The 25079-nt window shown below is 39.1% G+C and overlaps 1 protein-coding gene across 7 annotated transcripts in view; it reads right to left on the bottom strand.

Moving 5' to 3' along the window:
- Nucleotides 1–25079, bottom strand: part of SUGCT (succinyl-CoA:glutarate-CoA transferase) — a 775307-nt gene that overhangs the window by 198340 nt on the left and 551888 nt on the right. For all 7 annotated transcript variants that reach the window (XM_060305061.1, XM_060305063.1, XM_030871181.2 and 4 more), the window contains one exon: nucleotides 571–634. In XM_060305061.1, coding sequence (XP_060161044.1) covers nucleotides 571–634 — 64 coding nt within the window. The remainder of the gene's footprint in view (nucleotides 1–570; nucleotides 635–25079) is intronic.

Raw genomic sequence — 25079 nt, 5'->3', positions numbered from 1 at the left:
CTGGCACTTTGGCTTAAGGCCAAAATGTCTTCAGTGAGTTTGTCTGGTATGAGTCAAGTTACAAAAATTCAATATATTCTGAGTTTACTGAAAACATTTAGTTTCTTGATCGACAAAGCTAAGATCCATACCTTAAACCACAGTTCAGAAAAAAAAAAAAAAAAAAAAAATGCCCTGGCCTGAGCAGTCAGTAGCCTTGCTTGGACACCACCTCTATGGTGCCTGCCTTTCTTTCTCATTCGCATACAAACCAAGCGTAACTTCAGAACATTTTCCATATCTATCGCCATCTATCTGTTGGCCATAAAGCACTTGTGTGAGTACGTGATTCCACAGAATGGAGTTAGGTAATACAAGCATTTTTTGGTCACCCAGACAGAGTGAAGACACAAGTCCGCAGCCTCAGCAAACACGCTGTGGGTGTGATTCTAGGGTTCCCCTTTTACCCAAAATGAAAAGTTTAGATAATGTCTTGACAAGCTGTTTGGAGGGTCATCAACTACTTGCAGTGATCAGCACAAGGGACAAGTTCATGAAGGAAGGAGTTAAGAAAAATAAAAATTTTCAAACCTGGGACTGATATCTTCCCCACAGTCGGATGTTTCATCTCCATAACGAGGCCATTGTGCAACACCTTAAAATGTAAAAACAGAGAGAAAAATAACTTACAAAGTAAAATTATCTTCAATCTCAAGGAATATGCAAAGCCACCTGTTCAATCCATTGAAGAAAGATATTGCAAAACAGATTTGTTTTAACATCTTTATTGGAGTATAATTGCTTTACAATGTTGTGTTAGTTGCTGCTGTATACAAAGTGAATCAGCTATATGTATACATATATCCCCATAACCCCTCCCTCTTGCGTCTCCCTCTCACCCCTCTAGGTGGTCACAAAACACCGAGCTGATCTCCCCATGCAATACAGCTGCTTCCCACTAGCTACCTATTTTTCATTTGGTAGATGTATGTCCATGCTACTCTCTCACTTGAAATGTTACTTTGAAAGTAAATATTTGAGGTTAAAATGTTTCCATCTTATATTAAACCCAGTGAAGCCAAAAAGAATTAGAAGACTCAAGGGCTAGCAAACTTGACTTTTATAAAGTCTTCCCACCCTTAAAAATGTTATTTGCTCTTAAATATAGGGTATGATTTTCCCCCTTTCATCTATGCTTGATCCTCTGAATATTAAAGCTCAGCCTTTGCCTGCATGACCTCATAGCAGGATTGGGCCAAGGTCACCTGCAGAAGGACAGGATGGGAGGAACCAGGAACTGGAGCCCTGGAAGTTTATTCAGCGGAAGGGGTGGGGAGTCAGTCCAGTTTGAAAGGTGAATCAGAGTATCCAGAAGGCCCAGTGACTGTGGGAAGTAGACAGATCAGAGCTGCTGTGACAAGCAATGAGCAGAGACAGCTGACAGGGAATACAGCGTAGGACCAGGTCAGAGGCCTGAGCAGGAGACTGAAACCAGAGATGTTCTCAGTGGTAACAAGGTCTTACTCATAAGACTAGGTTTCATAACTAGGACTCCACTACCCTGGAGTCAGGGGGATGGAGACAACTGAGAAAACAAAAAGCCAGGAACCCCATCCTAGAGGGCTGATTCGATCTCATGCATTGGACCAAGATAGGTATTTGGTGTCCCATCAAGAACACAAGGTAGACTTGACCTCAGAGTTAAGACTCAAGGCAGTTACTAGGACAGGGACATTCTAGCAGAGCCCAACCAAGAGAAATGTGACTTGATGCTGAATTGCTCGGCTACGGAAACAGAGCTACTTATATCCTTGGCACCATAGTTTAAATCCTTTAAACTACATAAGTCCTTGGCTGTAGTTTTTCCCAGGGGGTGGGCAGGAAAAGAAAATCTGCCAGAGATCAAGTGCCCTCCAGCTGTAGGTAAAGGATGAGATGAGGGTATGGAACTAGATTCTAGAACATAAAACATGAATTACTGGAGGCAAAGTGTTCTGTCATGCGCAAAGGAAAATGCTACAAAGTTGTCTTCTTTTGTTAGTTTAGTTTTTAACAACTGGAGGCTACCTGAGTATACTGTTTCAAAGAACCCCCCAATTCCGTTTTTTATTACTATTACTGGATCTTCGGTGAGACACATACGGGTGACGTACATATGAATAGTGCTTCGCCTGCACTATCTACCAAATGCAGAGCTTCTCTCTTCCTGTTCCATACAAAGAAGTATTTCAGTGGCCCTGTGAACTTGCGGACCACAATTTCATGCTAATATCCCAAAGAGTAGCAGTAGTAATGGTTCTCTAGCATTTTGAGCCTCAGGTAAAAGCAAGATCTGCACATGCTTATCCTTGTCATAATCTTTCCACAGAGCAAAAGAGCACGAAATAAATAAACCAATAAAAATGTTTTCTCACTTGGAATACTCAGGGAGAGAGGACACATTTCTTGGCTTTCATCTATTTCCGGTGAGCTTATTGGTCACGTTACGGAATAAGCCATCCATACGACAACCTCCTGGATGACTTTTTAAGGTTAGAACTGTAACTCTGCTATGGCTAAACATCCTGGCTTCCACTGTTTTCTTTGGGAATGGTCGCCACTTTGGGGGTGATGCTCTTGACACGACCATGTCAAACCTCCCCATTAAGGGTGATGCCACACCATAAGGAGATCTTTCCGGGGATGCCTTGCCTTTCTCTTGGAATTGCCAGTTTTGCACCCAAGAGCTGGCCAGAGAAGATTCTTGCCGGTGTTCGAGCTGTGCTATAATTTAATTCTGGTGTGCCTCATTCTCAGCACCCGCCCAGCACAGCCTCCTCCTTCGTGGGGGTGAGGGCTAAAAGCCAACGCGAGGTGCTAAATCTCAGTTCTACTGAGGACAGGAACAAAAATACCACGCTAAATTTCACTCGAAACAATTATCTGCACACTGAATCATTCTTCTCTTCTCGTATCTCTGTTGCCCTCCTGACTACCTCTTTGTAATAACGCTGCAGTGCTACTCACAAAAGACAAAAGTGAGTGTTCTCAGCTAAATATAACTTAACTGATAGTGTTAAAATTAATTAACGCTGAATTTTAATCATGTAGCAAACGTTAAGTGTCAAACGTGAAGGGGTAGTTGTTAAAGGTCAAGGGACATACGTCAAAGTTTGTAAAGCAAAAGCTAGCAGTTGATTGAAGTTTTTCATGGAAGCAGCTTAAGGAGTGTAGTTCCTTCAGCTCTAACCCTCACTGCTGTCTATAGGTGATAATCCCAATATGAAACTTTCTTATCTAACTGGATCAATTCCTTTGCATTGACAATTGTTCAGTTTTAAGCAGAAATGCAAATTCTTCTTACGCTTGAAAGGAAGGTAACTGCAGCCTCTCATTTGCTGTAGTATTTTATACAATTACGAGGTAAATGGGCTAGTCTGAGCTCCCATCTTCAGAAAGAATTGACTTATCTCCCTGCTTGGTTGCCACCCACCTTTTTATGTGAAGTCTGAGGTCCATCAAATTCCATTGGCTTTCTTCATGCATCAGGTCAGATTATCTCAGAACAACTGAGGCTGTGGCACTGCTGTCCCTGGAAACCCTGCCTGATGACTCAGAACCTTGGAAAACTCTCCAGCATCGTTTGTGGGGCAAGTCCTGCTCTGCTTCATAACATATTCAAGAATCTCAGAACCCAGGCAGTCTGTCTGGATTTTCACATAACTCTCTCCCGCTGCACTTCAGGCCTGTGTCGCATCCTAACTTCACCGGAAATGCAGGAACTGCCACTTGTCACCGTTTGTATGACATTTCTTTGGGAATAGTTACTAAATGTTTCCTTTTCCTTTCCTCATCCAGGTGCAAGGCCCCATTCTCTACTACCTTAACCAAGAAATTCAAATGCAAAGTGCTTCTTTTTCTGACCACTAACAAAGGAATGGGGACCCTCAGCCTTAGGGACCTCAAACTGCCATTTTCCTTGAAGGGAATTTCATGCCTGGATCCTCAGTCTGGCCATTCAGGATATTCTTTGTTTCATAATTAGTTATTTTAAAATAAGGCAAGGGGCCTTCCCAAGAACTCTGATGTGGATTTTGTCCTTCTCTTACTTATTTTATCCTCCTTCGATCTTTCATGGATTGGTAGCTCTTCTAAATTTCATTTCTTCTTGAAATTTCAAAAGCCTATTCTTGACAAGAATAGAATTGTAGACACTGCACCCATCTCTCCAGCACAGTATCAGGCCTATTTAAAATAAGGTCTCTCTTCTTCAAGAGTTTAACAGATTGACAGCCTAATGACAGAGTCAAATGGTAATGTATTAATGATGGGGGGGAAGAGAAAAATGTATACCTTAAAGCAATGTGGGAAGTGAAATTTGAAGTGGAAGTGAGAAAGTCTTTTTATAAAGTCCTATGGCAGGAATGGCAGCAAAAAGTCTGTAATACAGCAGTAGCAAGAAGAAAAACGTTGAAAAAAACAAAAATCAATACTCACTATATAAGCAGTGAAAATCTCTATGGAAAGCAAGAGATCTGAGTCCAGAGTAGAATTAGCAAGCCATATTCAAATAAAAAGAGTGCCAGCATTAAAAGATGGATACAAATGATATGGGTGAAGACCTTATCAAAAATCAATGGGGACTTCCCTGGTGGCGCAATGGTTAGGAATCCGCCTGCCAGTGCAGGGGACACAGGTTCCACCCCTGGTCCGGGGAGATCCCACATGCCGCGGAGTAACTAAGCCCATGCGCCACAACTACTGAGCCTGCGCTCTAGAGCCCGCGCACCACAACAACTGAGCCCGTGCACCACAACAACTGAAGCCCGCGTGCTCTAGGGCCCGTGCTCTGCAACAAGAGAAGCCACCACAAGTGAGAAGCCCACGCACCACAATGAAGAGTAACAACTAGAGAAAGCCCACGCGCAGCAACAAAGACCCAACATGCCAAAAAAAAATCAATGTAATACCCTCAATGACATTAACAATGATGCACAAAAGATAATCGATCTACCCATTCACTATGAATAGAGACATGACCTATCCATTCAATTTGACAAACATCATAGAGCACCTACATACTAGACGATATGGAAGGGCTGAGACTAAAAAAGATGAATGAACTGGCATTCAAAGTGCCTATAATTGGAAGGTAGGCAATGAGACCTGAGCCAATTTTTATAACAGTGTACGTTCCATAATGAAGGAGTAATATCCAATGAGCAAAAAGTAACTAACTCTGTCTACCTTGGAAGGAAGCTGAGGTTGTAGGTCAAGGAGGTCAGTAAAAGTCACAGAACAAAGAAGATATTGAAATAAAACATTAGGTTGACAATTACAATGATAAATATAATAATGGCGGCTATCGCTCAACAAAACTCCTTAAGGGTCCGGCACTGTGTTAGGAGCTAGAGTTACCTCTTAGTGAGATGATTAACTAGACTAGGTAGAATTACTATCACCTGCATTTCCACTGATAAAGTGACGGAAGCCTAAAGAGGTTAAATACTTGCCCAAGGTTTCATAATTAATAAGTGGCTGACCTTGGATTATAATTTAGGCGTATCTGATCCTAAACTCTTAGCCAGCTGGACACTTAGTAAAAGAAAAAAGTAGATGAGCGTAATTTGATTTACCATTAAAATAACTAGCTGATGTGGTCAATTCTGTAAAACAAATCAGTCAGTTCATTGTGGGGAGGGGACAGGTAATCCGCCAAATGGCTGGCTTTGCACCATGCAGCCCAATTAATTAATGAACTGAAGCATTCCCTTCTAGGTAGCCAAGGATAGTCCGGCTCCCACAGAAATAAAGGCTATGGAAAGAGGAAGGATTTTGGTCCCAGCCTAGCGCAGATGTTGAAGGGGACAGACCTAGAGGGTGACCTTGGGCAAGACACAAGTTCTCTGAGGCTCAGAACCCTCCTCAGTCAAAAGGGGGCAATGATACCTGTATCTCAGGCATTTGTAAGGATTAAGTGAGATGAGGACTGTAGAGCGGTGAGCACGGTGCCTTGGACAGAGTAAGCTCAAAATAAATGGCAACTGTTTATCATTATTGAAAGACTAGGTTAAACTCTGGCTCCACCAAGGATGAGCTGTGTGGCTCTGGGACGCATTCACTCATGCGACAAACAAACGTTAAATGTATTAACGGTCATGATTAATAGTAAGTATTAAATGCATATGAATGTGCTGGACATTGTTAAGTGCTGAGGAAAAGAAAAACTGGGTCACAGAACAAGCAAGGTCCTTGCCCTCAAAAAGCTTATAGGCCTGTAAGGGAGACTTCTGAATTAAATGATACACACTGGTCTATTATTATTACATAATATCTGTTTAGTTCTCTGTTATATTTCCAGTGCCTTGAACATTATCTGGCACTATCTGGTAGATGCTCAATAGTATTTCGTAGGATCTATCGAATTAAATTTATTTATTTGTTTGTTTGTTTAATTAAGTAGCAAGTAGCTCCTCCTGGTTTCTTCATTATATGGGTGGGCGCGTTGTAGGGAGTTCTCTGTTTTAAGCTTTTAATAAATACCTAAAGTTCTCAAGACACAGAACTATTTTACTGGGCTTCCAAAATATATTCACTTTTAAGCACTTAGTTTTTAAGTCCCATTGTTGCCCTGCGATTCCCTCAGTTTCCTAAAGCTTTCCAGGTGATGCTGAATCTGTCCTAGATACTGCGCATTCCAGAGGCCATGCTGAAGAAGCTCTGCAAGGATCATGGCCATTAACCATGAAGAAAACCCAAAAAGGGTGACCTATGAATTCAGCAGAAACAACGGGCACGCACACTACACATGTACAGTCCATCTGCCACACTTGAAGACAGTAATCATAGCATTCTTATTCGTTGGGAAAACTCAGAAAACCATTTTCAAAATATGCAATAGCACCTTAGGAAGCAAAAGAAGCACTGGAGTAATCTCATTTATTGTATAGTATATTTTATCAATGTAGTCATTCCTTTAGCGCAATAGAAAATAACCTTGGAATAATACTTGGAAAGTTACATAATCAAAGGCATAACTTACAATTAACAAATTAAAAGTTAATTCAACTGTTACTGAAAACTATGACTCCAAAAAATGCAAAAATAACATATAAATTCATTAAAGAACTGACATGTAATCGCCTAACTTTACTTACATAATGGAAATCAGATTTAAATGCTGACATTTTCGGTTTTCTTATTTCTTTTGAAACAACTACTGTAACCTTTTTTCTGGTGCTAATAACGCACACGACTCAGACTTTTCCTTCTTTTCTCTAATTAAAAATATGAATACTAATCATCCAAAGAGGTATTATAATACATATTATTGTTTGAGCGCTAACAAAATGAACACCCATGCACCCAACACCCAGCTTAAGACACAGAACATCACCAAAATGTTTCAAGCCCCAAGTTTGTCCCAGTCCCTCCCTCCTCTATCACCAAATAATCACTCTCCTAAATTTTTTATCATTTCCTTACTTTTAAAATATTTGCACTCCATATTCATTTTCTCTAACAATTTAGTGCTTGTTTCCACCTATTTATAACATGTGTATCAGTGAAATCATGAGTATGTATTCTTCTCTGATTTGCTTTTTCTCTTAACATTGTTAGTGAGATTCATCTATTTCGAAGCTTGTGGCCACGGGCCAATTATGGCCATGAGTGTAAAGTATACTATTATACAAATGTATCGTAATGTATTAATTCATTCTGCTCTTACGCTGTTTCCAGTTATTTCACCATGACAAGCAATGCTGCTATTAACCCATCTCTTCATGCAACATACACCTAGAGCTAGAATGGCTAAGACTTAGAGCACATGCATCTCAACTTGTCAGGTAATTTCAACTTATTTTTCTAATTGGTTTACCAACCATTCCCACCAGCAATGAACATTATTTTCAGTTGCTTTACATCCTTAGCAAAACTTGATATCATCAGAGTTTTTAGATTTTGCCAGTCTAATCACTGTGAAATATTATCTTATTGAGGCTTTAGATTTTATTTTCTTGATTACCAATAAGGTTGAGTATATTTTCCCTGCTTAATAGCTATTTATATTTCTTCAGTGAAACGCTTGTTCAAGTCATTTGCATGTTTTTCTATTGGCTTAATTATTTTTTTCTCATTGATTCACAGAGTTCTTTACATATCCCAGTTATGAATCCCTCATTGGAACATAAATTGAAAATATTACGGCTTTATTTCTCACTCACTTGCTGATGAAAGAAATCAAAGGGGACTTAAATAAATGGAGAAGCATACCATGTTCTTGGACTGGAAGACTCAAGGCAGTAAAGATGTCAGTTCTCCTCAGATTTATCTATAGGTTTATGCAATTCTTACCAAAATCCCAGCAAAGTTTTCTGTGTATATAAAGAAGCTTATTCTAAAATTTATTTGGAAAGACACAGGACCCAGGATAGCTTAAATAAGAATAAAGTGAAAGGGAATCGGTCTACCTGATATTAAGGTATACTATATAGTTGCTATATACTTTAAGAGAGTATGGTATTGGCACAGGGATAAACACATAAATCAATGGAACAGAACAGATGTCAGACATATAACCTCACAAATATGCCCAAATAATACCTGACAAAGGTGTAAAGGAAGAAGGATAGACTCCTCAACAAGTGGTATTGGAACAATTAGGAAGAAAAAAAACACCCCAACCTAAATCTCATCTCATAACTCATACAAAAGTTAACTCAAAGTGGATCATGGACTTCATTGAATAATTTAAAACTATAAAATTTAGAAAAGAATCTTTGCTCTACAAAAGATCATGTTAAGGGGATGAAAAAAGCTAAGACCAGGAGAAATATTTGCAAGCAATATATCTGATAAAGGACTAATATCTGGTATATATATAAAGAATTCTTACAACCTAAGAGTAAAAAGCAATCTAATTAGAAAACAGGCAAAAGACATAAACAGACATTTCACTAAAGAGGCTATACTGATGGTAAATAAGCACATGAAGAGATGTTCAATCTCATTAACCATTAGAGAGTTGCAAATTAAAAGCACAAGGAGATATTACTATACATCTATCAGAATGGCCACGATTTTTTAAAGTGACAGCAAATATTGGCAAAGAGAAACTGGATCACTCATACATTTCTGGTGAGAATGTAAAATGGGATAGCCATTGTGGAAAACAGCTTGGCAGTGTTTTAAAAAGTAAACGTGCAGCTGCATACGACCCAGCAGTTGCATTCCTGAGCATTTCTCCTTGATAAAGTCAAAGTTATGTTCATACAAAAAACTGCACTTCAATGTTCATAGAGCTTTATTTGTAATAGCCAAAAATTGGAAACAACACAGATGTCCTTCAACCAGTGAATCATTAAGCCAACTGCAGTACATCCATAGTATGAAATACTCGCAGACGATGAAAAGGAACAGACTATTGACTCATACAGCAACCTGTATGAATCTTGAGGGAATTATGCTGAGTGAAAATGGCCAGCCCCCAAGGGTTACATAGTATATAATTCCATTTACATAGCATTCTTGAAATCATAAAATTCTAGAAATAGAGAATAGATTAGTGGTCAAGGTTAGAGAAGAGATGGGAGTGGAGGAGAGGAAGGTGGGTGTGGCTTTAAAAAGGCAACAAGAGGGATTCTTGTGATGGAACTGTTCTGTATCTTGACTGTATCAATGTCAATATCCTGGTTGGGATGTTGTAAGATAGTTTTGCAAGATGTTACCCTTCCCGGAACCAGGGTAAAAGGTGCATGAGATCTCTCTGTATTATTTCTTACAACTGCGTGAGAATCTACAATTTTCTCAAAATAAAAAGTTTTATTTTCAGATGTTTTAAATTTGGATTTCCATAGTTTGTTTTTTGAAAAACTGAATTGAATTTTGTGTATAACATGAAAAAGAATTTGATTTCGTTTTTTCCCTTAGAACAATTTTGAGCAGTTCTTCTTTTCCTTCTGAATCTGCAATACTAGTTCTGCTGCAGATCATTTCTACACGTTGGGCTCTTTGTCCTGTCCTAAGGGTCTGTTCGTCTGCTGCACTGCCGACACCACACTGACTAAATCACTGTAGATTTATCGTAAGTACCAGTGTTTCATTTGTCAAGGTCCTCACCCAACCCCTGCCTTATCCTTTGTCTTCAGGGGTTCCTGGCCCTTTACTCTTCTCTATAAATTTTAATGTCAACCTGTCAAATTCCAGGAAAACCCCATTGGGCAGAAATAATAACCTTACAATGTTAATGTTACTGTACTCCCCATTAAACATTTACTTTAATAATTTCCATTTATTTAAGTCATTTTTAATATTTGTATAAAGTATAAGTATTTTTCCATAAAGGATTTACACATTTTTCGTTAGCTTTATCCCTAACAAAAACAATCTATTTTAGCTGATACGGTAAAATGAATCATTTTTTAATAGAAAACTTTGTTTATTGCTAGCATATAGAAATGAAATTAACTTTAAAATTTTTATTTTATATCTGGCAAACACTCTTTTTTCTTTTTTTTTGCCTGCTTTGGGTCTTCATTGCTACGTGCAGGCTTCCTTTAGTTGCTGAGAGCCGGGGCTACTCTTCGTTGCAGTGTGCAGGCTTCTCATTGCGGTGGCTTCTCTTGTTGCGGAGCACAGGCTCTAGGCACGCGGGCTTCAGTAGCTGCAGCACACGGGCTCAGTAGTTGCGGCACGTGGGCCCTAGAGTGCACGGGCTTCAGTAGTTGTGGCTCACGAGCTCTAGAGCACAGGCTCAGTAGTTGTGGCACACAGGCTTAGTTGCTCTGTGGCACGTGGGATCTTCCCAGACCAGGGATGGAACCCATGTCCCCTGCATTGGCGGGTGGATTCTTAACCACTGCACCACCAGGGAAGTCCTAAACACTCTTATTAATTTGTAGATTCTGTTAGGTTTTCTATAAAATTAATTATATTATCTCTGAATAATTATAGTTTTGGTTTTCCGTTCTAATTCTTATACCTTTTATTTGATTTTTTTATATTGCTGGCTAGGATTTCCAGTAAATTGGTGGAGTCTTAGTAGAAAGCATTTTTATCTTTTTCCCAGTTTTAAAGGAAGTACACTTAATGTTTCATCATTATGTTTGCACCAAGGTATTGTAGGCACACTTTATTAGGTTAAGAAATCTATTCCTAGTTTGTTGAAAACTTGTATCATAGACGTTGACTTTTATAAAATTATCTTAATCCATTTATTAAGAGGATCATATAATTTTTCTCCATTAATCTGTTAACATGAGGAATTAACTAATTTTCTAATATTGAACCAAACTTACATTTCAAGAACAAACTAATTTTTGAGTTCTGTTTGCTAACGTTTTGTTTAAAATTTTCTTGTATCTATTGCCATGAGATTGGCCTGCCATTTTCCTTCCTTGTATTGACCTTGTTTAATTTTAGTATCAAGAGTAACTTTAATTCATAAAAGGAGCTACAGTAATCCTCCTTTTCCTATTTTCTGAAAGTGTTTATGTAAGATTGGAATTAACTGGTCCTTCCTTCAATACCTGGTGGAAACTTACCTACAAACCACCTGCAACTGGTGTTTTATTAGTGAGAGTGTTTTTAATTATCAATGTCTTCTTTTAATCATACAGGGCAATTCAAATGTTCTATTTTTTCTCGAATAAGTTTCAATAATACATATTTTGCAAGCATTTTACCACTCCACTAACTTGTCAAATTTACTGTCTTAAAATTGTTTATTACTTGTCATATAATTTTAGAATTCTTATATCTTCCTGGTGAATTGAAATTTGTATTATTATGCAGTTACTTGTTGCAGAATAATGCATTTTTAATACATCTTTATTGGAGTATAACTGCTTCACAATGCTGTTAGTTTCTGTTGTACAAGGTTAATCAGCCATATGTATACATATATCCCCATATCCCCTCCCTCTTGAGCCTCACTGCCACCCTCCCTATCCTACCCCTCTAGGTCATCGCAGAGCACTGAGCTTATCTTCCTGTGCTATATGCTGCTTCCCACTAGCTATCTACTTTACATTGGGTAGTGCATATATGGCAATGCTACTCTCACTTTCCCCAGCTTCCCCCCTCACCCCCGCCACGTCCTCAAGTCCATTCTCTACATCTGCATCTTTATTCCTGCCCTGCCACTAGGTTCATCAGTACCATTTTTTTTTTAGATTCCATATAAGTAGTGTTTTAAAGTTATACTACCTTAATTTTGGTTTCTATTTTCTTCATATATCATTTTATGCCTATACAGTCAACCTTTTTAAGTTCTAAGTTTTAGGTGTGTCTCTTGAAAATAGAAAAATCACAGTCTTTATCTTATTTTTTCTTTGTCTTTTAACTGGAGGATTTCACACATTTACATGAATTGAGATTACTAAAATGTCTGAATTCATTTCTAGCATCTTAGTGCCTCCATCTGTCCCACCGTTAAAAGAAAAGTCCCATTTTGCCTTGTTTGAGATTGATTGAGATTTCCCACATTTTCTAGTTTGAAGATATATATCTATACTTTCACTATTCTTTTCCTCTAGAAATTTTAACATGCATATTTAACTGAACAAAACAGAAATCTGACCAACACCAATCCAGTTATCCTCATGCCAAATTACATGCCAGTTGTTCTCAGAGTTTCGCAGTTCCTGGTATGTCTCAGTAATTTTTTCACAATGCTCCTAGGCAAAAAAGAAGAACCTTTTGTTTTGTTTATTAAGTGATTATGTCAAAACAACTTAACACATATTTGTGTCCTAATAACGTAGCAGCCATTTGAAAAAAGCAACAGACATGAATTGAAAGGAAAGGCAGGGCACAACTTCTCAGATCTTGGAATAAAATTGAATACTTTCACTCTCATTTCTTGTTTCATATTGATTTTATCTTGGTACTTTTTTTTCACAGAAACATCCATCCAAAAACCCAGTTTCAAAAAGAAATAATGTAATCAAAAGGAACGTAGTACAATTCAACACTGAAACCATAAACTGCCTCGAGCTAGCATTCCATGCTGTACAATAGATATTGCTGTGTCCCTTAGAAAATGTTAACATCTTCTGGTACCCCTGTGCATTTATGGGGATGCCACAGGTGCCTCAGCATATAGATTGGGAACAACAATTATATGCTATTGTTCAAATTTTTGGTTCTATCTTTTTAATTCAAAAATTAGACAGTATTAATATTGTTTTCAATGTTTTTAACTAACATCATGTCTACCAGATTTTTTGCTCATTTTTTTTTAAATCATAGGACTTCCTTCCATGGTTGCGTTCCCTCTTCCTGTAGGATAGTCATCTGTTTAGAGTAAATTCCCTTGGTTTTATCTTCTTAGAAGTTACATTATTTTGCTCTCATTCTGAAAATAGCTCTACTGGTTACACATTTCTAAGCTGACAGTTTTTTTCTTTTGGCACCTTGATGATATTATTCCACAGTCATGTGGCTTTCATCATTGTTTCAAGAAGTCGGCTGTTGGTCTAATTGCCACTCCTTTGGACATACAGATTTACCTCGACTTAACCAGGCAGTTATGTCCTGATAAAGTCACCATAAGTCACAAATGCATTTAATACACCTAACCTACCAAGCATCACAGCTGAGCCTCGCCTACCTTAAACATGCTCAGAACGCTTATGTTAGCCTACGGTTGGGCAAAAGCTTCTAACATATTGCCAATTTTATAATATAGGGTTGAATGTTTCATGTAACTTATTGAATACTGAAAGTGAAATACAGAATGGTTGCCTGGGTACAGAATGGTTTTAAGCCTCTTGGTTGTTCACCCTCGAGATCTAGTGGCTGACTGGGAGCTGTTTGCTGCCATGGCCCTGAATCACAAGAGATTATCTACTGCACATCACTGGCCCAAGAAAAGTTCAAAAATGCAAAATTCAAAGTACATTTTCTATTGAATGCCTATCACTTTCATACCATCATAAACTGAAAAATCTTAAGTCTAACCCTAGTAAGTTGAAGACGAGTCTGTAATCTGGTTCCCCAGCCCCCGTTCCCCTCCCCCCATGGCTCTGGGTAATTGAAAAATCTTCTCTATGTTTTTGGTTTTCTACCATCTTTCAAGGCCTCAATTGCTTTTTCATTTAATCTAATTTTTATGTAATCAATTGTGCCTTCAATACTTCATGAATCTGAGGAATTAGGTCTTCAAAAGTTCTGGAACACGCACATATGGTCACCTTATCTTTGATAAAGGAGGCAGGAATGTACAGTGGAGAAAGGACAGCCTCTTCAATAAGTGGTGCTGGGAAAACTGGACAGGTACATGTAAAAGTATGAGATTAGATCACTCCCTAACACCATACACAAAAATAAGCTCAAAATGGATTAAAGACCTAAATGTAAGGCCAGAGACTATCAAACTCTTAGAGGAAAACATAGGCAGAACACTCTATGACATAAATCACAGCAAGATCCTTTTTGACCCACCTCCTAGAGAAATGGAAACAAAAACAAAAATAAACAAATGGGACCTAATGAAACTTCAAAGCTTTTGCACAGCAAAGGAAACCATAAACAAGACAAAAAGACAACCCTCAGAATGGGAGAAAATATTTGCAAATGAAGCAACTGACAAAGGATTAATCTCCAAAATTTACAAGCAGCTCATGCAGCTCAATAACAAAAAAACAAACAACCCAATCCAAAACTGGGCAGAAGACCTAAATTGACATTTCTCCAAAGAAGATATACAGACTGCCAACAAACACATGAAAGAATGCTCAACGTCATTAATCATTAGAGAAATGCAAATCAAAACTACAATGAGATATCATCTCACACCAGTCAGAATGGCCATCATCAAAAAATCTAGAAACAATAAATGCTGGAGAGGGTGTGGAGAAAAGGGAACACTCTTGCACTGCTGGTGGGAATGTGAGTTGGTTCAGCCACTACGGAGAACAGTATGGAGGTTCCTTAAAAAACTACAATAGAACTACCATATGACCCAGCAATCCCACTACTGGGCATATACCCTGAGAAAGCCAAAATTCAAAAAGAGTCATGTACCAAAATGTTCATTGTAGCTCTATTTACAATAGCCCAGAGATGGAAAGAACCTAAGTGCCCATCTTCGGATGAATGGATAAAGATGTGGCACATATATACAATGGAATATTACTCAGCCATAAAAAGAAACGAAATTGAGCTATTTGTAATGAGGTGGATAGACCTAGAGTCTGTCATACAGAGTGAAGTAAGTCAGAAAAAGAAAGACAAATACTAACACATATATATATGGAATTTAAGAAAAAAAAATGTCATGAAGAACCTAGGGGTAAGACAGGAATAAAGACACAGACCTACTAGAGAATGGACTTGAGGGTATGGGGAGGGGGAAGGGTGAGCTGTGACAAAGCGAGAGAGAGGCACGGACATATATACACTAACAAACGTAAGGTAGAAGCTAGTGGGAAGCAGCGCATAGCACAGGGGTATCGGCTCGGTGCTTTGTGACCGCCTGGAGGGGTGGGATAGGGAGGGTGGGAGGGAGGGAGACGCAAGAGGGAAGAGATATGGGAACATATGTATATGTATAACTGATTCACTTTGTTATAAAGCAGAAACTAACACACCATTGTAAAGCAATTATACCCCAATAAAGATGTTTAAAAAAAAAACCTTTATCTTCAATAAATGATTAACTTCCCCCCCCCCAAAAAAAAAGTTCTGGAAAAATCTCAACTATGATCAAATACTGCCTCTACCTATATACTCTCTATCTTCTCCTGGAACTCCAATCAGATATATATTAGCTAGATATCAGACTTGATCACTCTTATACTTGCTCTCTCTTCTTTGTCTCTCTGGGCTGAGTTCTAATTAACCTATTCATATCTATGTACCAGATCACAAATTCTCTCTTATGCTGTGTCTAATCTACCATTTAATGTGTCTGCTGTTCAGCTATGCTTTATCCAGAGATGATTTGCATTTGTTTCATCCAAGTGAAGCACCAGCAAAATGGGACCACATTAAATTAAACTTCATGTTTAGAGATTTAGAGGTCCTGAATGGAATTAATTCCTGCCTTATATACAGGATGCTACTAGGTATGTGGCTAAGACATCTCATGAGAGATTTTTTTCTCTCCATCTCTCCTGCAGAAGCCAAAGTCAAACAGGCCAGAATCCCTACTGTTTCCCTCTTCAGTCTTCCACACAGGTTTTAAATTTATTTTGTTGTTGTTGTTTTTTTCACCTAGTTCATCCACTGAGAATGCTGACTTTTGCATGTCCAAGTTTTATTCCGAAGTCCAACTCCCCACCTAGTGTGTGATTCAGGATTTCTGTCCTAGCCTCATTTCTTATGACCCAGGAATTTCAAGTTCTAAGCCCACAGGTGTCAGTCAGTGTACACTTCCATGCAGGTGTGTCTTCTAATGACTTCTGTACCAGCAGGTTTTCTCTGCTCACATACTCCTCCACTCTGACAGAAACAGAGTTTCTTATGATGTCATCATGTCTTCTCTAAGCTATACTTTTCAGGCTTAATTTGCTACTCCAAACTTTCCCAATATTAATTAGCCTGGGGAATAAGAAAAATAACTATTAAATGAAAGAGAATATAATAGAATCTAGTGAAATATAAAGGTGATTTATGAACTTTAAAGTCAGGATATTAGAAGTCCAGACTTACGTCATGTATTTTTTATTTTTTGGCTGCACCTCGAGGCATGCAGGGATCTTAGTTCCCCGACCAGGGATCGAACTCGTGCCCCCTGCAATGGAAGCACGGAGTCTTAACCACTGGATCGCCAGGGAAGTCCCCAGACTTACATCCTCCTTGGTACTGGGACGTTTAATGAAATTATCCCAGAACCAGTTGCTATAAACTTTGGTGAAAGCTGAGAAAGTATTCTTTTCCCTCCAGCACAGGGGCCTGCAAAGCCCTATAAAAGGAACCATTCCAAGAGGTGATCAGCAGGGTGATTGTGTGTGCTGTCTTCACTTAGCATGAACCAAATAATTCCTTCTTTTTTAGGAATTATTCAACTGTCCCCTGGGAAAAGTGAGTTTTGATTAGTTCTAAGAACATGTCAGGAGGCTGTGAATGTATCATCTTTCTTGCTGGATGTAGTCCTCTGCTCCCAGGACACTCTAAAGATGCTAGGCAAAGTTCAGGTGTCCAGCCTAGGATGCATACATAACCTGATCTACTTTATTTAGTGAAATAGTTCTTGATCTTATTCAATATCGTGCAAGTAAACGTTTTTCTTCTTAATATCCATTAGTTGATCAAGAAATCATCCCTTAAATGTGAATCACTGCCAACCACTCTCCTCTTTCAGAGAACAAAGTAACAAAAGAGTGTGAGAAGGGAAAAAGCCAGTTGGATGAAAATATAGCATGACCATAAAAAATTATGTGGACCCTCTGAGTGGGCAGAGTTTTCTAAGTGACATGTCAAGGTTAGACAGTGTAAGCAGCATGAATGTAAAGAAAGGACAGGGGTGAGTGTGAGGAAATAGCCCTGCCTACCTCATACAGGGCAATGTGCATGCCCCGTCTCATTTTATCCATACAGAAGCCGAGTGACATGGGTGTTATTATCTCCATTTCTTAGATGAAGAGACAGACTTGGGAAGGTAAAATGACTTGATTAAGATCATAAATAAAGCGAAAGAGTGGCACACCCATGTCTCTCTGACGGCAGAGCCTACACTCTTTCTATCACATTATGCTGTCTCTTAAGTGTTCAACACACTTCCCACTACAGTAAGATTCTAGTGTTCCTGATCTGGGTGCCACACAGATATAAGGGGAAGGAATCATTGGGGACACCAAATATTCCAGATGATTAAGCAATTTGTCATTTCTTCTGTTGGCTTGAGGGCCACCTAGAAGCTTGGATATAGTAAGATGCAAGTAATATTTTATTGGGGGGCTTCCTTTCTGCCTCCCTGATGGTAGTGTGTTGTAAACTCTACTTGGGATCTAGTGACAATAAGACATCTCCTTATTTGGAGTTGTAAAGTGTTCCCTTAGTAAGTCCCCAGGAATAGGAAGGACAGCAGGGTGTAACAAAGCATCGGCATCTGCTTCCTTAACGATCTCTTCTTTAATAAAGTCATGCGTGCCAAATGTGTTTAAGACTCGTTATCACTCTTTACACAGTATGATATAAGTTTAACCAGGAAAGGTTTTCAGCATCAGGAAACCACAGAGGAAATGATGTGGCACACACGATATCTAAACAGCCACAGAGCAGAACACCAGTTGATAAATGTGATTATCCAGTCCTCTACCATGAGGAAGCAATATCATGTGTTTACTTTATGTCAGACGTTCCAGAGAACCACAGCCACCCAAGAGGCAATCAAGGGACAGTCCTATGGCTCCAGAAAGATCATGGGTGCTGCACACCACATCCTCCTTGTACCTGATCCATCAATCACGGAATCAGCTCAGGTTCAGAAAACAACAGAACTGTTACGATAATTAGCATGTCTCTAAGCACAGACCACTGAGGTGGTGGTTCTAAAATTCACTGAATTCTGTACTTTCATTTTATATTTTGGTTTGGTTTTCGCAGGAACTTGTGTTGGTGGGGAAATATCTTGCTTGCTGCAGGCGGATGCGCGTTTGCTGTAGGGCAAGAGATGAGGAGAACTATTTCAGGAAGGAGCCTGGATGGCTATGGGTGGGGGAGCTGATATTGATCCCTGGAGAAGGGTCACTGATAACTTTGTGGGCAATTGACCCTTGGAATACACCAAGAGATTTTTATCATCCAGAAAGGGCTGAGTCACACACACACACACACACAGTCTCACACACACACACACACACACACACACACACACACACACACACACACACACACACACACACACACACACACACACGTATATATATACAATTTTGGCTTGAATTAGCTGGAGCGTAGGATGGAGGGGTAGGGATGGTCATACACAGAAACTAAAACAGAAGAGACATGAACCCATTTGAGAGTTAGGCCTGAGCCCCTTTCAGACACATTTGTTTTCCCAGCTGACTTTTTGCATCCAGTGGCTCCTAATTTCAATCACACATTATCAACCTGCCTCACAGGCACATTTTCCAGCCTGGATAGTCACAGCACTGTCACATCTCAATGGAGCAGCCAGAAAAGTGGTTCTTGCCTCTGCTTTGCTTAACTTGAGTATCATGGGAAACACTGTCTAATAATTCTAGCTGTGTGATCCATCTTCCTATTTATAACCTGGCTTTATCTTTTGGAATTGACACTTGACACTACTATCCCGATTTGGTCATTTTGCTTCTGCTCACAACGAAGACTTTCCTTCAAGCTGAGCCCTGTGGTCAAATACACATCTTGTTTTTAGCCCAGTCCTTGAAACAAACCTTACATTGTATGTAGTAGCCACTCAAAGATATCGAGTCCTAATGCCTGGAACTTGTAAATGTTACCTTATTTGGAAAAAAAGAGTCTTTGCAGATGTGATTAAATGAAGGATTTTAAAATGGCAATATTACCCTGGATTATCCAGGAGGGCCCCAAATGCTATCACAAGTGTCCTTGTAAGAGAGAGGCAAGAGGAGACAACACCAACACACCTACGAGGAGGTGGCAATGTGACCAGAGAGGCTGAAAGTGCAGTGAAGTGGCCACAAGCCAAAGAACACCTGGAGCCGCCAGAAGCTGGGAGAGGCAGGGGAAGATTCTCCCCTACAGCTGTCAGAGGGCCTGGGGTTTGTGCCGAACACCTTGGACCTAGAACTGTGAAAGAATAAATATCTTGCTTTAAGCCCCCCAGTTTGTGGTAATCTGATACAACAGCCCTAAAATACATAGTACCTATCTCTTGAGTTAATCCAGATACACCGTCAGGAGCTAGAATTCTCAGTTTAGTTCATGCACCCCAATCTAAACATCAAAATTCTTCCTGATCTTTATAAATCTCATTTATAAAGCCAAATGGGACTCAGAGTTTCTACATAAAGGAGACAGGAATATTGTGAGCAGCATGCAGCCATGCTTCAATCAACTAGATGGTATTTGACTGAAATTATTTTCATGAAGGAGTATTTTTTAATCCTATTTTTGCACACTTTTGGTGCTAGCTTTGCCACTTTCAATAACCTGGGAGAAACTTAAACCTACACACTAGTTCCACATAAAATATTTCTTTCTTCCACTTCAGTGATTTGTTTATGCAAATTACCTGACCTCAGGTACAGGCTGGTGCTTCGTGGGGGAATGTGCACCGTATAAACGAAGATACTTACTATCCTCACTATTTTGGTTCATTTGTAGGACGCAGTTATTTTCTGATGACTCGCAAATATTGACTTCAAGTTTTTCCTCAGTGTGTGAAGGCATGATTTGAGATGACTGTATAAGATATTTATAAAGTCTTAGACAGCTTCTGGCACACCGTAAGCATTAAATACACTTAGCTGTAATTATTATTATTGTTGCTAGTATTTTGTTATATAAAGCCTTCTTAATGAAGCCGTCTCCCTTGGGTAACAAACCCACGAACTGGACGTACAGAACTGCACTCTAGTGAAACAGCTATATTCTGAGGGGTCCTATTTTACTTACATAAGGTAAAAAAATATATATATTCAAAGAAGTTGTAAAGCCCCCTTTTTTCCCATAGGTGAGGCCTTCAGGAAACTCCTCTTTTCTTTAAGTTCCATTTAATCCTAAACAAATATACTTAATAGGAGAAAAGCCATGCTAGTTAAACATAAGCAATAAGATACTATATGCCTAAAGCAACAATGAAATACCATATTTTATTGGCAACCTTTGTAAATATGTATATTCTTAAACAAGGAGGTACCTTTCAAGGGTGAAAGGAGACACATAATTTTTACCTTGAAGGTAAAGATCTAAATGTATGTATCTTTTTGAGAAGGTTTTAGTATATATATATATATATATATATATATATATATGAAGAACTTTAAAAAATATACCATTTGACCAAGTAATCCTAAATTCTGTGCCTCTGTTCTAAAGAAACAGTTTTTTAAAAGGAAAAAAACCTTACACGTAAAAATGTTCACCTCAGCACATTGTAGCATTATCAAATTGGTAATAACCTAAATCTTCAAATACAGAATAATAAATAACAATACAAATATATAGGCAGCTATTAAAATTATGTTCACAAAATTGTTTAACGACACAGGAAAGTTAAAAATTCAGGATACAAATTTGTATGAAGAGAGTCCCAAATATTAAGGGAAAACAAAGAATGAAAGGAAATATACCTTACTTATTTTGTACGCAAGTGTCTAGAACCTCAGCATTCCTAGGGTATGCAAAATTCTCTCTCTGCCTATTGTAATGAAATATTTCATCTTTATGACTCACGCAGAACTAGATAAAAAGGTTATATTAAATTTATAGTGACATTGTCAAGAATCAGAGTTTGAAAACCTCAGTTCTCACCTGAACAGACTAATTTGGAAGAAACCACACCTATGTGGAAGAATATGGTATTTCTTGCTGAGCCCCAGCACAGCTATCAGATATGAAAGGCATAACTGAATGTTTTCAATGGAATGGTCTACATTTGTCAAAGTACGAGTGTAGGATGAAAAAGAACTCTAAAGGCCCTTGGGACTCACCTAAATGAAAAGTGCTTACGAAAGAGGAGAGCAGTCCAGTGGGCCAGATTCTATTGCTGAAGATGAAGAAGGTTGCCTGGAAAATAGTTTCCAGAATGTTGCAGCTTTATATCCACTGAGACTTTGCATTCTGGGAACTAGATTTTGCATTCAAAAATGAATTCATATCTCTTGGATAAGCCAAAGAATAACTTCCAGGGGACAGCAATAATAAATTTCCTACTAAAGAAATCATGGCATGGAAAAGTATACTTGCGAAAGGCAAGAAGAATCTCAAAGGTCATGAAATCCTCGTATGGAAAGTTACTGCCTTAGCTAACAGTGAGCAAAGGAGTCACGAACAATAACATGATACCATCCTACTAATCTATTATTCAGTATTTGACAGCCCACGGGGGCCTCACCTGTTTCTCCAAACACAATATACACAGTCAGTGCAGCCCTTCAATCACACATACTGCTCTGTCTCAAGAGCTTTGCTTAAGCACCTCATCCATCTTTCACCTGCCATGCAAGTGTTGTGCCTTGTTTATATATCATTCTTTGTTTTCTTAGTGCACAGGCTTTTGGCTGTAAGCATTAAACCCTCCCCTGATGATCAAACTTGTTCCTCGCATGGAAATGCCTATTCCAAGCAGCACCTGTGGAGTCCATTATAGTGTGTACCACCATGGTGGTGGCGAGCCAACCCAACACCAAGGTCCTCCAGAAAAAGACCCTGGCAACTCAGCTGGTAGATTACTGCATGGTTGTGGAGCCTCAGCTTCTCTTTTACCCCGCTCTAAAGGTAATCTCACTCCACGAACTATTATGCTGGAATACAAGATGTTGACCTTTATAGACATCTAAAAAAGAGTTTAGTACCTGGGGCATGCAGATTAGTCTGTATTAGGTAACAATCGCCAGTATTTAATAAGTGCTTACTGTGTGCCATGCATTTTGCATGGATTATTTCCTTTCACTGTCTGTTAGCCCCATTTTACAGACCAAGAAACTGAGGTACAGAGTCTATGTAATTTGTGAATGTCACCCAGCCAGTTTAAATGGCAGAGCTGGGATATGAATTGAGCGCGCCTGGTGCCAGAGCCAAAGCTGCCAACCCCTGTTCTATACTGTCTTCCACTTACTGCCTTCCTGACTATAAAGTTAGTTATTATTTTTCACCAGGAGTTGCTTGCTGCCCCTCTCTGTAAAGTTCTATACTCTCCTTGCTCCCTCTGGTGGGTTCCTTGCCTAAAAAATTTATTGTCACAAATCAACACTGTCAAAGGGTTTGAGGTAGTAGAAAATGGAGGAAAATCCAATTTCTCCATGGAAAGAGTCTGGGACTTCCATCAAGAGCACAGCAATTCTGGGAACTAGAGACCTGGATTAAGTCTGCGGAGAAATAGGATTGTAACGTAGGTATGAACGATTAATTATAGGATTCAAGCGGTTATCTCTAGGAGAGAGCATATCAGCCAAGCGCTAGGACAGAAAGTTTTGGTAAATTCTAATAGTTAAAAGAGAGAGAAGAAACAAATGGAAAGGCTTGGAAAGGCTGTGGGAAAGGACACGTCTCTACCCCATCGTCTTCCATGACTCTTAGGGTGTCATACTGGTCACCTACTTAATAGGTAGGATTTTAATCTAGAAGAAAATACTTTTACAAAGAAAAGTCTAAAGAGGCTAGATCTTAATTATTCTCACCACACACACAAAAAGAAATGATAATTATGTGACGTGTTAGAGGTGTTAGCTAACACTACAATGGCAATCATAGTGTCATACATAGATGCACCAAATCAACATGTAGTACACCTTAAATAAATGTTATATGTCAAATATATTTCAATTAAAAGTGAAAATAAATAAAACAAGATCAGATTTTTTTAAAAAAGAAAAGAAAAAAGTGAGCAAGCAGGAACTCAAAAGATTAAAAGATTAAAAATGGGTAAGACTTCTAAGCTGGTCCCGCTCTACCAGGACAGAAAATGAATTGTATCATTTAGATATCAGCATTCTAAGAAGAAAGTTTCAGATAACACACAGCTGTAACAGAATACTCTAAAGAAAGGTCTCCCATTTTTCGATCATCCAGTCATTCATTTACTCATTCACTCCTGCATCTACTTAGGCTGAAGTGTGCTCTCGATCAGTGCTTCAAACCCTAGCATGCGTAAGATCCCCTGGAGAGCTGGTTTAGAAGATTTTCATTTCTGAGACTACCTTCCTAACAGGCTCCCAGGTGATGCTGTTGTTGCCAGAACACACCTTGAGTAGCAAAACTCTATATAACTGCATGAGAAGACCACTGGATGTGCACATCCTGGGGAGGGGGGGGGGAAACAAGGCCAGGCTGCAGTGATTGGGGGAAACCGGAGCTGGAAGGAGTCCACAACAGCTCCCATCCGAGAAGGCACGCTCTAGTCAAGCACTTCTCTCAACCACTCTAAGTCCTTTTAGAGTTTTAACAGGGCTGTAAAAATGGGCTACTGGCAAATGCAGCCAAAGGCGTTTTTTTTGTTTTTTTTTTGTTTTTTTTTTTTGTGGTAAGCGGGCCTCTCACTGTTGTGGCCTCTCCCATTGTGGAGCACAGGCTCCGGATGCACCAGCTCAGCGGCCGTGGCTCACGGGCCCAGCCACCCCGCGGCATGTGGGATCCTCCCGGACCGGGGCACGAACCCGTGTCCCCTGCATCGGCAGGCGGACTCTCAACCACTGCGCCACCAGGGAAGCCCCAAAGGCGTTTTTATCATGGCAGAATAGATGTTTAAAAGGATTTTCCTTTTGTTTTCTCAAACCTTAAATAAAATGAGTTTGTTAATGTTTTATCTGTTTCCAATTTGTGTTTTTTATAAATAAAGGATATCGAGTTGATTCCAATAGAAGTCTGGCTTTCATGCATATAAGAGAAACATACATATGTTTTGTATGTATAAATTTATATATATATACATATACTCTGTATAACATGTCACATGCATAATAAACATATATATTACACATCCAATACATATTCAAACTGCATTGTACTGACTTCAGAGGAGAGATTAGTAAACTACTTGCGTACTTGGATCTCAGATTCCAAGCCATTGCATTCAGCCAGCCCCAGATCTTCTTAATAGGAGAGAGGAAGGACCAAGTATGTCACATACACACAAATAGGCTCAGACGTGGCAAAAGCCATCTGTGTCATGTCCTCCCACTTGCTAGCGCTCCCATGTGAACAAATCCTCCTTGTATGTTTTGGTTTCTCAGGTTAAGAGAACAACATAGTCAATCATGTGCTCATTTTTTTGCCTCAGTTGAGAGTTAAGTCTAGTGCTCAAGTGATCTCATCCCAGGCCCTGGCCCTTGGAATAAATATCTTTTCATTTTCTTTGCATGGTGTCTGGTCTTTTTCTTATTTTAATTTTGTTTTGTTGCCCATGTGTTTTGTTACCAACTGCCTTGAATCCTTTAAGGAAACAGAAAGGAAATACATAAATATTGATGCATTTATTCATTCACCAACAACTGCCAAGTGTCTATTAA

The sequence above is a fragment of the Globicephala melas genome, chromosome 9, assembly GCF_963455315.2.
Source record: "Globicephala melas chromosome 9, mGloMel1.2, whole genome shotgun sequence".
Classification (NCBI taxonomy): Eukaryota; Metazoa; Chordata; class Mammalia; order Artiodactyla; family Delphinidae; genus Globicephala; species Globicephala melas.
The sequence above is the reverse complement of the archived record's forward strand: the minus strand, read 5'-3'. Positions and strand labels throughout refer to the sequence as shown.